We start from the raw sequence: 16,040 nt of genomic DNA, 5'->3' as shown, positions 1-16,040 counted from the left end.
GTTTTTTTTTTTTAAGTGTAAAGTTTAATATATATCAATGATTTGAATAATAAAATTATTTGATACCTAAAGAGTGGCATTCAGTTTCCTCCGAGGGATTCTTTATCAAATTGAAAGTGAAAAATGGATAATTACCAAATAATCTGTTTCAAATTGCCAATTTTGGGTGACAGTAAATATTTAACATGTTTTGAATGTAAACTATTAAGTATATTGCACGTTCAAATTCCTCACTTCATTTATGGTACTTTAATATTCATGGATCATGTATTTCAGGCCTTCTCTGAAACATAAATTTTCCTAGTGAAAGTAGGCCCAAATGTGAACCCACGGAGTCTGAGGATGAAATAACCTTTTACAGTTTCTTCTTGTTTTACTCCTAGTCCTGGGCAACATCACAGTTACAATACATTTGCTGTGAGCAATACTCTAATATTGTGGTCTCTCCTTACAGAAATTCTGTACTGGCTATTATATAAAATTGATTAGAACTTAGGGGAAAAATGCTTTTAAATGTTATCAACAGGGTTTGTGATGTTTTTGCATTCAAAGTGATTTTCATATGTTATTAAACCCTTAACATTTTATTTGTGGATAGATGGGGACCATGTATTTGATGAGGTATCTTTATTGGTAATATTTCTGGTTTTTTAATATATTTAATAGCTTCCTTTTCTAGCACAGCTGTACCTGTGGCCCAGTAAGAGACAGACTTGAGCCACTGGTATATTGCAAGAAAGATATTTAATATTCTGCACATTGCTAAACCTTGTCAGCATATTCCCAAGTGCTTTTTAGAAAACTGTTTTTAGTGATGAGGACTACCAGCTGACTTAGAAGTCCTATGAAACTGCTGGGTGTGACACTTTTTACATTTTGATACTGAAGACGTATATTTACAGTTTGTCTTCCAGTTGTGTCATGATAGGTAAAGAAGTATGACAACTAAAATTATTACTTTACTTATTTTCTTACCTTGAAAATAATTTTTTTTTTCCTCTCTCTCTTAAGGAATGGGGAAAAAGGCCTGAGCCAGAACCCTTTGAGTGGGCCTGGGAAGAGAACTTCTGTATCTCCTCCTTTAGAGGATGTCTGGGTTGGTTCTGGCGTGAGATTTAAAGAAATAATACGATGTTTAGTAATAGAATGTTAAAATCGTTGATGCTGTTACATAATATCCATTGATTTTTTTACAAAAGAAGTAGGTGATGTTGACTTTTTTTTTTTTTAATGCTCATGAAGAGTAATAACTAGAGTCTCTAGAGTTAGCTATGACTCAAACATAGGCAGATTTTAGGATGTGTGTGTGTCTCAGCGGTGCACCTGTGTCCTGGCCTCTGGCACCTTTACTGCCAATTTTGTCCCATTTCTGACCACACAGCACCAATTGCTTGGGAATAGTTCCCACATGTGTGCTGGTTTTTGAACATGGACCTCTGCCCACTAAAAATTGAACAGAGGCCATGTACAGTTTAAATCCAGTACTCCAGAGGTGAAAAAAAGTCAGCTAGTCCAGTAAGCTCCAAATGCTGTGTCTTCATTTTATCTTTCTGAAGACTGGAAAAACAAGTGCTGTCTCCGAAATGATTCGTGAAGATCTCATTAAGACTTCCCTATTACATCATTTTCAAAACAAAGCAACTAAAGTTATTTGTCATTGCTACATTTTCTATGAGTATGTTTGTAAAAGTTCTTTGTAGTTTTTTTCGGGGGGTGGGGAGTGGACATTATAGTGTATTTACACTTTGTAATCAAATACTGATTTGCTTTATTCAGGTTTACACAGGTCTTTACAGTTCCCTACTAAAAAACAAGACAATATAAAACACACACACACACACACACACACACACACACACACACACACACACAGAGTTGTAGCTTGCTTGTAAGAGTATAGTTCTAGAAATAAAAATTGAATAAACATTTAATGCAAGGCAGACTGCCTTCCAGGAGCTTGTACTCTAGCAATACAAAATTTGCATTGTCTTTCTCCTCAGCTCTCATGTCTCCTGATTAAATACAGTGTCTTGCAGAATGTGCCAGCCATGTGGTTAACCTTATTAACGTATGCGGTTCATCAAATAAGAAAGAGCTTCTATTTTCCTGCAGATGTTATTCATCAACTTTAGATTTTTTTTCCTTACTGACTTTAATCTGACATTGGGAAGTTACATATCATTCCGTGTGCCTCAATTTCCTCATCTATGAAATAAAGATGTTAAAGTAGATGATTTATTGGTCTTATTTCTAAAATTCTATAATTTTCCACTACCTCACTGCCTTCGATTTTGGGGGTAATGATTTTTTTTTAACTCATATTTGCTTTGTTACATACATGCTCGTTTTTGTTTGCATATTTTTGGTACATTTTTTGCAAAGTATATTCACCTACATTCTATAAAACCTGAGGTACTACAGAGTATTTCTGAGATACTGTTCATCAGATGTGTTTCTCTCCCTATTGAAAATGGCTGTGTTTGCCAAAACTTGGAGGTAACTGGGTGTATAATCTACTTCATTTCCAGGCTTTTTGAGTGCTCAATTGTATGTTATTTAAAGTTGCCTATTTCACAGAGTTTATTGCTGTCATTTCTTATTTCTAGCCCCTGTTTCTTCAGATTTTACCATTTGCCTTACATAAGGAATTTTCTCAAAGTCTCAAGCTATTGCCATTTAAAAATAGTGATATTCTAAGAAATGGCTAGTGTTGATGCAACTATATCTGAATTGATTGAATTGCTCCAATTTAGTTAATCAAGAAAATATTTTTCTTCGGTGTTACTTGCTAAGATGTAGCTGGTATTTATATCATGTGCTAGTTCTCTGTTCTTCCTGGAAGACCTGTGAACCAGTGTTTCAACTTGATATACAGTAAATGTAATCTTCTCCTGGCATATCCAGTTGGTAACAATGAGAGAAAGAACTAATGTAAAATTAGATCAGAGTTCCTTTGTAGCTAAGAAAATTTGTTACACTCGATTAGAGCTATATTTAAATAATAACCTGTGTACAGGAATGGATATTATGCCTCATTGCTAAGTTACATGAAAACATTGTAGAAACTCTTTCAGGCTTGATTTTGTAGTTTTATTGGCTGTTTTCCCATAGAATGACCACTTGTGACATGGGCAACTGGAGAATTTCTCATGGATAAAAATACTATAAAACCAAAATATTGCTTCTTGTACATCATTTAAATATAGATAGTGCCATACATTGAAGTGACTAAAATATAAGATTTGGCTTCATTTACAAAATATTTTTTATTTGGTATTGTCACAGTAGCAATAGTAAAATGAAGCAAATAGATTCAACAGAAAGCATTTTAGGTTTTTTTTCCTTTTGAAACTTTCACAAGATTTATTTTTTGTCACTTCTTGCATTTTACTTGTTTTGCATATTTTATTCAGGAATAGGCTTTGATCCATTGTATATCAATCTAAGTGACATCATATGCTGTTTTAATGATTAGCAAGCTGTATGTAGTGATCTCCAATGTTAACAAAATTCTTTTGCTACTTTTACATAAGTAGTATTTTGGGATAGGGCCAAGTATTTATTACTGTATTAAAATGTCATCAGTATTCATTTTATAATGCTCAAAAATAATTTGTATTGGTGAATTCTTTCAAAGTCTCTGCCTCAGTGTCTTTTAATGTTAAAAAAAAAAATGTCCTTAGGCCATGAGCAACACTTAGTCTCATATGGAAAACTTTTAGCATTGATAAGAATTTTTGATGATGAGTGATTTTCAAATCAGAAAAGAAAAGATTATCTAAAAACATTTTCAAACTTGCTAAAGACCTATTCATTTCTTCAGTATATGTTACATCACAGAGGCAATGATCAGTTTTTTAAACTAAACAATGAGTAAAGCCCGAAATACTGTGGCTGACAGATTCTTGTTCAGGGCTTAGGCTGCCTTGATGTATAGTTACTTTACCTAAAAGGCTATTTGTATGTAACAGAACTCAGTATCCTCTCTTCATTATGTGTTACAGCCCATTTTTATTTTCTTCTCTTTAAGGTGGTTTAGATTAGAATCCAAACAAGGAAAACGAATCAAAAACAGAGGTGAGATAAAGGTCAATATTCAGTTTATGAGGAACAATATGACCGCAAGTATGTTTGACTTATCAATGAAGGACAAAACCAGATCTCCTTTTGCAAAGTTAAAAGATAAGATGAAGGGTAGAAAAAATGATGGAACATTTTCTGATACGTCTTCTGCAATCATTCCGAGTACTCACATGCCTGATGCCAATAGTGAATTTTCAAGTGGTGAAATACAGATGAAATCCAAACCAAAAAAGCCTTTTCTTTTGGGTCCTCAGCGACTCTCGTCAGCGCATTCAATGTCCGATTTATCTGGGTCCCATATGTCTTCTGAGAAACTGAAGACTGGCACCATAGGTCAAACACATCTTCTTGGACACCAGTTAGATTCCTTTGGAACAGTTCCAGAAAGTGGTAAGTGCCACATTCTTGTGTCCTCATTGGTCTGAACTACCCTTTTAGTTTTTAAAGTTTAATTCCTAAATTTAGTAAATAAAAATAACAGTTGCTTTGTAGTATTTTCCAAATTTTGCCGTTCATCAAATATTGAGTACCTACTGTTCCTCAAATTGGTAAGTTCCTTGAAGGCAGAGCTTGTCTGCATTTATATTTATATTATTAGATGATAATAAAATGAGTGCCAGTTTCCTTTTATGGCCTGGCTGCCTGTTTTACTGCCGTTTCTACTATCTCAAAACCCTGAGCGTAAATGAATGTTCATTTCATCATAAAGTCCCTAGAAGAAAACTTTTATGTTCAGAAGTAAGAAAGTAAATTTAATGCTAGTGAAAAAGTCTGAGAATTTTTAGCATTATCATGCCAACCAGAACCTCTAGTTTTGACATAATAGTTTATATGATTGTGAACTGAATACATTACTAATGGTCTAGCAATATGCTAATTGTTATTAGCCTCGATGCTTCAGACTGCTACACCTTAGCATTTTAAGATTGTTTTCCTTGATTTTTTGAAGGTTAATACGTTTAAGTAGCTAATTGCTCTCGTTCGAAAAGCAGCAGAATGCACACAGAATGGGTCAAATAGTGTGATGTAATGTGTCACTGATTATGTACTAACTACAAAATTGTTTGTAGGGAGTCTCAAATCTCCACACAGAAGAACATTAAGCTTTGATACTTCTAAAATGAACCAACCTGACAGCATTGTGGATGAAGGGGAATTGTGTTTCGGAAGACAAAATGACCCATTTACAAATGTGACTGCTTCATTACCCCAAAAATTTGCAACACTGCCAAGGAAGAAAAATCCATTTGAAGAAAGCAGTGAAACATGGGACAGCAGCATGAATTTATTTTCAAAACCAATTGAAATAAGAAAAGAAAATAAAAGAGAGAAAAGGGAGAAAGTTAGCCTGTTTGAAAGAGTGACTGGAAAAAAAGATAGCAGAAGATCTGATAAACTTAACAATGGGGGATCTGATAGCCCTTGTGACTTGAAATCACCTAATGCATTTAGTGAAAATCGCCAGGACTATTTTGATTATGAGTCAACCAATCCATTTACAGCAAAATTCAGGGCTTCAAATATAATGCCATCTTCAAGGTAAGCTTAATATGGGGGAAGTTCTACTATTTGGGAAAATCTTGTACTTGAAATATCAAATATTTCTTTTAAATACTAGAATATTTTCAAGTCATTTTATTTTATTTGGAAAGCATTTTTATTTCTATAATTATAGAGCCAGGCAATGTTGCATATATTTTTGGAACTGAACTTTTTTATCTGAAGAAGATAAAAGACTCTTATTCTCTATCCTGGTCTACTTCCACTTACGTGAGCCAGAAACTCACCAAAACTTAGAGAGAAAACCACGTGGCTTGTGATGAGACATGGCGAGAGTAAATTGCCCGTGGGTATTAGTTCAAGCCAGAAATTTCAGTGATAAGTTTCTAGGGATTCGTTCATGGGCTATCTGGAAAGGACCAACAGCAGCCCATGTGCTATTCTTTAAGAAATACCAGCTTCAGTATTAATGGCTTTCCTAATAGATGTTAATTATCTTTATTAAATGGCTATTTAGAAGTGGTTTTTATTTGAGAATGCTTGTTATTGGAATTCAGTGACCCTCATGGGTTTTGTAGGTACACCCAAGGGATCTATATGATGATTTGTAGTCAGAAATAATCACTCATGAGAAAGATTGGATTTTCCAGTTTTGAGTTTTCAGTTATATGTGTAATGGTGCTTTTCTTATTCCTTAGTATATCTAAATTTATATCTATCTGTCTATCTAAATTTAAATCTATATATAAATTTATATCTACATATATAGATATAAATGTAGATATGCTAAGGAATAAATTTAAATATGGTTATGGATTTTACAGAAGTAAATGATAAAATAGCTGATTAAGGAAACCTCAAGCAAAGAAAAGGTAAATTTATTCACATCTTGAGTGTAGTTGGCCCCGCATATTTGCAGGTTCTGCATTTTTGGATTCAATCAACCATGGATTGAAAATATTTTAAAAAATAAATAAGAAATAACAATATAGTCATTAAAAGATAATGCAGATTTAAAAAATGGTACAGTGTAACAACTATTTACATAGATCTACATTGTATTAGGTATTATAAGTAATCTAGAGATAATTTAAAAAATATGGGAGTTGGTGTATATGTGCAAATACTGTATGTACCATTTTGTATAGGGGACTTTTGAATGTCCCTGGATTTTGGTATCCTCCGAGTGCTGGAACCAATCTCTCTCAGATACTGAGAGATGACGTAATTATCTTGGAAGAGCATGCTAGAATGTTTACCACGTAATAGAAGATTTTCTTCAAGAAAATAATATAGAGTGTACAGATCTGAATGGGAATACTGGCTTAGAAGTGCTATGACTTCCACAAAACTCAGTGTCTCCATCTTTGAAACAAGGAAATAATCCCACTTGATAGGATTCAGTGAGGATAACTGATACTATATGTAAAGTACATAATACAAAGCCAGGCCCCAAATAGGGAATCCATAAATGGTGACTACAATTATGTTTGATGTGTTGTCATGTTATATTTTACTAAAATCAGTGCTTGGTTTTGTCCCACTAGAAACAGCAAATAGAGTATTAACAATCAATCACACTTTTAGGCTATGCCCTCTCACCTCTCTTATGTATCTTCCATGATATTTTAACAACTTGCATTTAAAGTTTTCAAAGTGAACTGTACTTTCTTGTTTTCTTTTACCTATAAATGGATATTTGCTGTGGTTTAAAAGAGTATTCAGTTCTGTTTACAGACCATACTCCAGAAAAATAACATTTTTATCATGATACCAATATTTTCTTGAGTTGATAGTTTTGATATGCCATTCAAAAATATTTTGGTATTTTACATACTGTACTTCACATAGTACATTAAATCTTATATGGGTAAATAGAAATATATTTGCTTCTTTCCGCCTTTACTCAACTTTTTTTACAGAAGGTTGTTGGAAACAACTGTCCGAGATAACTTGGATATTGGGCAATTTAACTAATTTTAGAGTCAAAGAAAAGCAAGAAAATGGGAAATGGTAGGAAAATAATGTTTTTACATTATGGGCGCATATGAAAAAAAAAAAAGCTTATTGAGTATTCTTAAATCTTTAATTGCCCTGTATTTGAGCTGTTTGTGTGGGCTCTTAAGGGTTTTAAAAGTGCGTGTGGCATTTTGACACATCTAGGCTTTGTCTTCAGTTACTTTATTATTGGCTGTTTCTGTCAAAATTAGAGCTGTTTTATGATGTATAAAATGATTGCAAATATGTAAAAAAAATAGTTTCGCTTTATGACTTTCTGTTCTTCATATTTATGAGATACCAGATATGAGGACAGAACATTTGTAGATTCCTAGGAAGTTACTCTTTTTGCATCACAAACCATCCGTGTGGTAAATGTAAAACATTTGCAGTAAAGGGGTGGTTCTAGTTAATCTTATAAAAAAGAAGAATTGAATATAAATAGACCCAAGAAGAGTGTGCAGTTCACACTTTTGGCAAGCAGCTTTATCTTGAGTGGAATTTGGGAGGATATTGCCCAGGTAGCATTGTCTTTATGTAACAGTATATTTCTATTTTTCCTCCCAGTATCAACCCTCAGCTATCTGGGACATTTTAAATTTCACACATTAACATCCTAACCAAATGCACTTTTGGAGCTAGGGACTCACATCAGCAAGACACGTGCTGTGAATTTTTTTCAGGAGTGCTCAATAGACTTATTTACAGTTTCCTGGACTCTTGTGGCCAGTGTTTGTGAGAATGCTGAACAAGGTTAAGGGTAAAATACGTAGCTATGGAACTGCATTTTCTTCTTGGTGAGTGAACTGGCTCACTTGCAGGTACCTAGGAACCATATTGTTACCCTCTGGTTGAATAATGTATATGATTAAAACTGGAAAATTTTCTTTATGCCCCAAATTTTAAAATGTACTAAGGCATACTTTTTTTAGAAGTTAGACTTTTTATTCCTTAGTGTTAAGTAAAATCCACCTGAAGAAAGCACTTTGGAAACCACAAAAAATACCACATTTTGATTCTGTCCTTGGAATAGGTCCCATAGTTTTACATAAAACTGATAGAGGAAATTAGGCATTATCTTGGGTTACTTCAGCAAAGAGCAGGGCTCTTTGAAACACTTTTCCCCAAAGTTACTAATTTGCAGTCTCTTACATGCCCCTATTTCTTTGAAGCGTTTCCTGTTCTTGTAGGGAGGAGTAGTTGTTCCCTCTGCTGCAGCATTTTCTTACGTAAGTCTTGTCTTCTGTGGGAATGGCATTGTTCACTAATAGCTTAGTCTCACTTTTCTTACCCACTACCGTGAAGAGGTTGAGAGCAGGGTCTGCATTTCATTCCTCTTTTTGCCCTTAGTCTCCAGTATGATGCTTGGTAGGTAGTATTAGATATTTTGAATAAACGCAAACAGTATAGCAGACCAGTTTCCTAATGCACACAGTATAGCAGAACAGTTTCCTGAAATGCCACTCTCATTCCGTTAGCCTCCTGCTTTCAGCCCTGCTGGCCTGGGCTGTGAAGATCTTTCTAATAGACTGAAAACAGAAGCCAGATGTATGCGTTTTTATGTACAACTAAACATTGTTAAAAATCTAAAGTTTTAAAGGATTACTAAAATTTAATATTCAGTCTAAATAGCACATGTCTGGAGTCTATTAAGAACTGTGTATTAGGGTAGGTTGTCAGCTGTAATAACCACAGGTATCAGTGGCTTATCACAGCAGAAGTTTATTGCTCACTCTTGTCACAAAGCAGTTCACTGGGATGGTGATAGGAAAAGTGAGTGCTTTGCTCTGTGCATTCATCTGGCTCTGCACAATCTCTCAGGAAGCAGGCTTCTTTCTTCTTGTGATGCCACCATTTAACACATGGCCTCCAAGATCCTTGCAGCAGGGTAGGAGAGAGAGGATCAAAGGAGGGTCATTTCTGTGTGCTAGGCCTAGTGCAGTATGCGTTACTTCCACATACGTCCCATTGGCCAGAGCTCACCCATGCCCCAACCTCACTGCAACCTGTGACGAACTGTGACTTAGCTGTATACCTAGAAGGAAGCTGAATTGGGTTTAGTGAGCTTACAATATTGTGTGTACCATTGATGCCAAATCAGCTTGCTACTGAGAAGTCGGGATGCTGTCCAACACTGGCATGCTGCAAAACTCCTACGACACATATACAGTAAGTAGAGTTGGAATTCTTGTAATCTTCAGGAGAATGTTTTCTCAGTTTATTATTGGTACTAAGTTGTTTGTATGTTAAAATTGCTACTCGTCTTGCTTTTGAATTGTAAGTCACAGGTTGTTTAGCATCATCAGTAACAACTAATTTTTTTTCATGATTTATCAAATAAATTGTCAACTAATTTATCATATGGTTTATCCCACAATTTGCAAAGTAATCCTTTTTTTATCAGCATTATATCATTTGCCAAAAAGAAATATGCCTGATTGTTTGTTATACTATTGTAAATTTGTTCACAACAAATTATCTTCTAATATATTATAAATAATATAACAAATAATAAATTATAAATAATGTTATCACCAGGCTATTTTTTCACTTAAAAGTAGAAATGATGGGTGTGTGTCTTCACCAAGCCAAATTTGTTCATTTCTTTTCTTTTCTTTTTTTTAGCTAGGACATAGCAAATTCTGGCTTATTTAAGAGTTCATGGAAGAGATGTATACCACTTTCAGGTCTGGCCCATGGAATGTCCTCTTAACACTATCCTCCATTTTGCCTCTTCCTCCATATCCTGGACCAGGGATTCGCAAACTAAGCTTGGAGGCCAAATCTGGCTTACTACCAGTTTTTGTAAAGTTTTGTTTGAGCACAGCCACTTTATGGTCATTATTGTGTACAGTGGTAGCATTGAGTAGTTGTGACAGAGACCATATGGCCCACAAAGCTAAAAATATTTATTGTTTGGGCTTTACAGAAATACTTTGCTGAACCCTGCAGTAGCTGAATAGAGAGGATCTTTGAGATGGGCAGAGCTGTAAGTCGGAGCAGCCTGGGTCTCTGCATGCAAGTGGAAGGCCCACCTGACCAGGAATAGCCAAGTGGCCCTTGTCCAAATGATAAATTCACAGGATATAAGTTACTGAGATTTATATATGTATTTATTACAGCACTTAGCATTATTTATCCTACTGAGGAGGGCACATGAGCTGTGGTACCTTTTGTTGTGTTTAAGAAAACCCTAGTCAAAAAAGTTTAAGAACCACTGATTTGCAACACCAAATCCAAACTCCTCTTTCTAACTTTCTAAGACTTACTGTATGTTAGGCTTTTCTTAACCTTTCAAGTTTTCTTTTAGTCTTCCTCACCAACCTGTTGTAGGTAAGTTAATTTCCTTACTGCATGTCTCTACACTGAGGTCCTTGTAAGCCATGCCATCTTCATTCCTGGGCTCAATTGTGGGGTGCACGCTCAGCTTATCTCTGAGTGTTCTTTTTTGAGTAACAACCTCGTGTTTCCCTTTGGATTTCTGCTGATACAGAAGAAGTAATTACTATACAATGTTTATTGTGCCTAGGTCTTATATTAAGCTGTGTAAGCATCTTAACAGTTGTGCAGAATCTTCTTTCTCGGGTGCACCACAGCACCTAGATTTGTGCATGACCTCAGTGCTGATCATCAAGGGCTCCTGGAGATTTTTTTTTTAAGCTGCCATTTGTTGGGCCTCCCCTCTGACTGAATTAGAATCTTGAGTGAGTGGGCCCTGAAATGAAAATCAGCATTTTAATAACTGCCCATTGACTATCAGGTTTAAAAATTGCTGATCTATGTTATATCACCTACAGTGGTGCCCCAATCTATGGGGATACATTCCAAGACCTCCAGTGGATTCCTGAAACCAGGCACAGTTCCGAACCCTATATATCCTATGCTTTCTTTTCTATACATGTATACCTATGATAAAGTTTAATTCATAAATTAGGCACAGTAAGAGAGTAACAATAATAATGAAATAGAACAATTACAACAATATGCCAGCATCACTCCTCTTGCACACTGGGGCCATTATTAAGTAAAATAAGGGCTACTCAAACACAAGCATTGTAATACTGCAATAGTCGACCTGATAGACGAGATGGCTACTAAGTAACTAATGGGCAGGCAGTGTAGACAGTGTGGTTACACTAAACAAAGGGACTGAACAAAGGGATGATTCACATCCCAGGCAGGACAGAATCGGATGGCCTACCACTTCATTAGGCTACTCAGAAGGACATGCAATTTAAAACTTAGGAATTATTTCTGGAATTTTCCATTTAATATTTTTGGACCGTGGTGGGTAACTGAAACCATGGAAAGCAAAACCACAGATAAGGGGGTGGGACTACTTTATTTCCTAAGCTTTCAGTAAGTATTCTTTGTGAATGGAGATCAGGAATTGTGCTGGCAAATGCATACTTATAAATTAGACAACTTAGTCATATTAGCTTTGCTTGCAGGTCCCTAAGGTAGAGGGTACAGTAAGGAAGTTAGCTTGGCTGAAACAGAGATGTGGTGGAAAGGAGTAAAAGATATGGCTGAATAGGTTAAACACACACACACACACACACACACACACACACCCTAAATTATAGTGAACATTGAAGACCAGGCAGAAAAGTCTATTAAATATTTATGGCATCTATGGATGAATTGTTTCTCAGGATTGAGGTAAAACCTGAGAGTCAATAGTGATGAATGACACTTAAAAATATGCTTCTATTTGTATACTACCCATGGTAAATTGAGGAGAAATTCCACGATGTGTATTCTTTGAAGAAGGTGTAAGTTCCTTGAAAAAGTTCAGGATCACAGAAGTCCATCTACTGAAGGGAATTCTGCTTGAGAGTAAGATTTTCTCTCTGTTTGAGAGAAAATTGCTTATGTATGTCTTATTCTGAAATTTTTTAAAAAAACAATATAAGCCTACTACTCTGTGTGATGAGTTTCTGTTGTTTCATGTTAGAGGGGCAGCTGTTCGGAGAGTAATAATTTAATGGAAGTTATTTTTACCAGAGAATTTTGTTTGGGGACCGTCCTTCTATTTGTGACTCATACAGAGAACATGCTTTCACTCCATTATTTTCTGCTCTACTATAGTAGTTGTGAATGCCATATAGCAAATTCTTAGCTACTCTGGGATAACTAAGTGGTATGTTCTATAATATTATTTCTAGTATTAATTGATTTTACAAAAGCACGTATTTCCATATTTAATGTTTGGTGGAAGAGCCTGCCTACTTTTTAGCAGATGATCTCATGCCAAATAGTTATTTTTTAGGATGGTACAGAAATAGTATCTAAGATCCAGACTTGTAATGGCAGTGTGCCTTTCACTTTTGAGGTCAGGTCTACCTGATTCTCCCCCCTCTTCCTTCTTTCCTTCCTTAATGAGTCAATTCCTGTCTGTGTTTGTGTCATACCTTCCTTAGGAGGTACAAAAAATTGGTTACCTAGAATGTGTATTTAAATGTGTTTCTAATTTTCACAAATCACCATAAGCTTGTAAGCATGTGGCCATTTATATGAAATTGTATAACATGTTCATTAAAAGTCAAAGACTGTTTACTGTAGAATTTACATTTTGATTTTTTAAAAGTATAGTAAATAAATGATCCTAAAGAAAGAGCCTATTGATAGTTTTTAAACCTTCATTTTTATAATGTCCCAATGGACTTTTTTTTTCCTGAATGAGTTTAAATTTCAGTCGTTGGCATCATAAACCTTAATATGCAAAGGATTTGTTTTACTAGCAATATTTGTTTTTTGTTCATATTTGTCTAATATTAAAGATAATTTGCTTATTATTCATGGTAGGCTATAAATCTTTTACACACCTGAAAATTTGTGCCTTCATTTGTGAGACAGAAGACAAAAACTTTTGAGATGATTTTTAGACCCATTAATCCATTAGTGCCCAGAGATTTACAGAATGTGTCCAATGAAACAATGACTGAACACGAAATATGCAGTGTGATTAGTTCCCTTAACACTAACTAGAACTTTTATGTTTAACTCCCCAGATACTACTTGAAACTTTTTTACCCTTTGTCATCCTAATACTCATTATAATAGCCCTCATTAATTGGTGCATCTCCCAGTGGGTTAATTTGCAGATACCAGCCATGCCATCCTTGTGCTAACTCACTAATGCAAATTGATATTTATAGTCTTCAAAACTGAAAACAAAAAAAACTCTGTAACAAAAAAGACAAACTTTGCTGTTTTTGTTTTTGTTTTTGTTTTTCCCTCAAGAGAGAGATTGAGATATAGCAAGATTCTGAGAGAAAAGAAAACAGGCCAAAAAAATTCACAAAAACTACTGTAGGCTAATAAACTGATGTGAAAATTTCTCAATTTACAGCACTTGACAGGTGCTAAAAGAAAAGCATCTTTAATTTTAATGTGTTGTTAGGACCTCTTTAGAGAGACTGTACAAGTTATTAACAAGGTCCTCTGAGACAGGAGACGGGTAATTAACAAGACCTATGGAGATATAGTTTAGGTAATTAACGAGCTCTTAGGCACTGGACACAGGATAACACATAGCGAGTCCAATAGTTAAAGAGAACACGTTGTTATGATATGATCAAATATAAGATACAGCATGTAAGCCCTCTTGAGGTTTCTGATAGGAAAGTATTCAGATTGTGTTCCAGTGACCCCAGTGCACTGATTTTTGTAAATCAGTATGTAAGGTTTTTGGTTTAACTTTTAAGGTAGCATTTGAGAGAATTATTTTTAATTGCTGTTACATGTAGATTAATACTCTTTGCTAATTGCCATTAATGAACGTGTGTATTTTGAGAAAAATGCATTGGAAACACATCAGTTGTATGATTCTAAATTGTCTTAAACATTTATTTTCAGTTTATTTTTTTACCTGTGGCCTGCTGGTTAAAATTGCCTATTGCAAATTAACCTTGCTTTCCTTGTCTCCTTTAAAACAGTCAGGATCTAGGCCAGCGAGGAGACGCGGCCCTGGCACCAGTTTGGTTTTTACATGTTATGTCCAGGTTCCCAGTCATGCCCCTATGCTACCTTCAAGTCTGAGAATTTATATTCCCACCTTCAAATATTTGGTCCAGTTATTTCCTGTGTAAATCTGAAATTGCTGAAGTACGAATCTTTAGTTTTGGCTCAGAAAATTCCCACATTCAGCAAACAGTTATTAACAACATGTTATACTCTAAAGGTTAAGAATATAAAGAAGGCCCTTGCGAGGCTCCTGATTCATTCACTTACCTGCTGTCTCAGTAGTGCTACTGTAGCCCATCAGGATGATTTTTTTCTGAATTTCAGCTCTGCAAATCAAATGATACTTTCATTATTATTTTTGGAATATTTGCTGTATATAAGGAAATCATATTGTTGAGATATAAATCCTGCTCTGTGTGCTTGTAGAAAAAGGTGTGTAAATATTAGGGCTGAATTTCATATTAAGGGTTGGACATTGTATAGACACTGGGGAACCATGAAAATGTTGATTTGTAATATGATTGAATTACTGTCTTCTATCATGAAGTAGCTGTTGAGGACAGAGGATGGAAAAGGGAAGAAGGACTTGAGACAGGGAAACTAGTTAGGAAGTTACTATAATTGTTTTAGTGAGAGTTGATGGAGGTCGTTTGACAGTGAGGAGGGAAAAGAAGGGAACATCTTTGAGAAATATTTACCCATTATGGGACTTACCCATTCTGCTTTTGGATAGGGGACAATACGGGGACTAGTAAGGGAGAAGAGACAATAAAAACTATTCCAATGATATGTCTTCAGCTGGTGTCTTAAGTTTAATGAAATGCAGCATTTAAAAATCCATTTAATTTAGTACAACAATGTCAGGTCTATAGTCTTTGAATCAAACTTGGGATTGTAGTCTTGATAGAAAGGTTTGCATTTTTTCTTTTTGTTTTTTTAACGAGGTGCTATATTGTTTATTTTGGATTTTGTTGTTTTTTTTTAGAGACTAGGAATTAGGTGTTTTGAATTGTTTGAGACTAGCAAGTTAGCATGAAAACAGTAGCAGGTTTTGAAAGTTTGTTTTTCAACACTGAAACACTTTGGCTTCTTTGAACACAAGAGTGGAAATTTCAGTAACTGGTTGTGGATATATGCATTTAAAGTGTTTCTTTCCCCTTAGCATTGAAATTACTAAATATATTTCTCTCTGGTGGTTTTGGCTTGACCAAAGGGTTGTCTCCATTGGACGCTTTTTGTTAGTTTCTTGCTAAGAGGATAACTTCTGTTTCTTACATAATTAGCCTTCGCTTCTGTGGACACTACTTTTCCAGGCTTCTATGCTTAGAACATTTCCAGTTGGGCCACTATGATGATATCATCTGTGATTACTTTTTTCCCATGACAATAATGCTTTAACTTTTGAAATACAGGTAGCGTTCCTGTATATTTAATTTATGGTGGTGCTGTTACCTTGTAGCGGAGGTGTTTTAAATAGCTGCTGGTGATAC

The 16,040-nt window shown here is 35.1% G+C and overlaps 1 protein-coding gene across 1 annotated transcript in view; it reads left to right on the top strand.

Annotated features, from left to right (window-relative positions):
- RAB11FIP2 (RAB11 family interacting protein 2) overlaps positions 1-16,040 on the top strand; it is a 41,975-nt gene that overhangs the window by 2,417 nt on the left and 23,518 nt on the right. Inside the window, exons 2-3 of the mRNA XM_010388879.2 lie at positions 4,031-4,473; positions 5,154-5,622. Of these exons, the coding sequence (XP_010387181.2) occupies positions 4,031-4,473; positions 5,154-5,622 (912 nt within the window). The remainder of the gene's footprint in view (positions 1-4,030; positions 4,474-5,153; positions 5,623-16,040) is intronic.

Source organism: Rhinopithecus roxellana, chromosome 11 (assembly GCF_007565055.1).
Source record: "Rhinopithecus roxellana isolate Shanxi Qingling chromosome 11, ASM756505v1, whole genome shotgun sequence".
NCBI classification, from domain to species: Eukaryota; Metazoa; Chordata; class Mammalia; order Primates; family Cercopithecidae; genus Rhinopithecus; species Rhinopithecus roxellana.
This window is presented reverse-complemented; position numbering and strand designations above follow the sequence as displayed.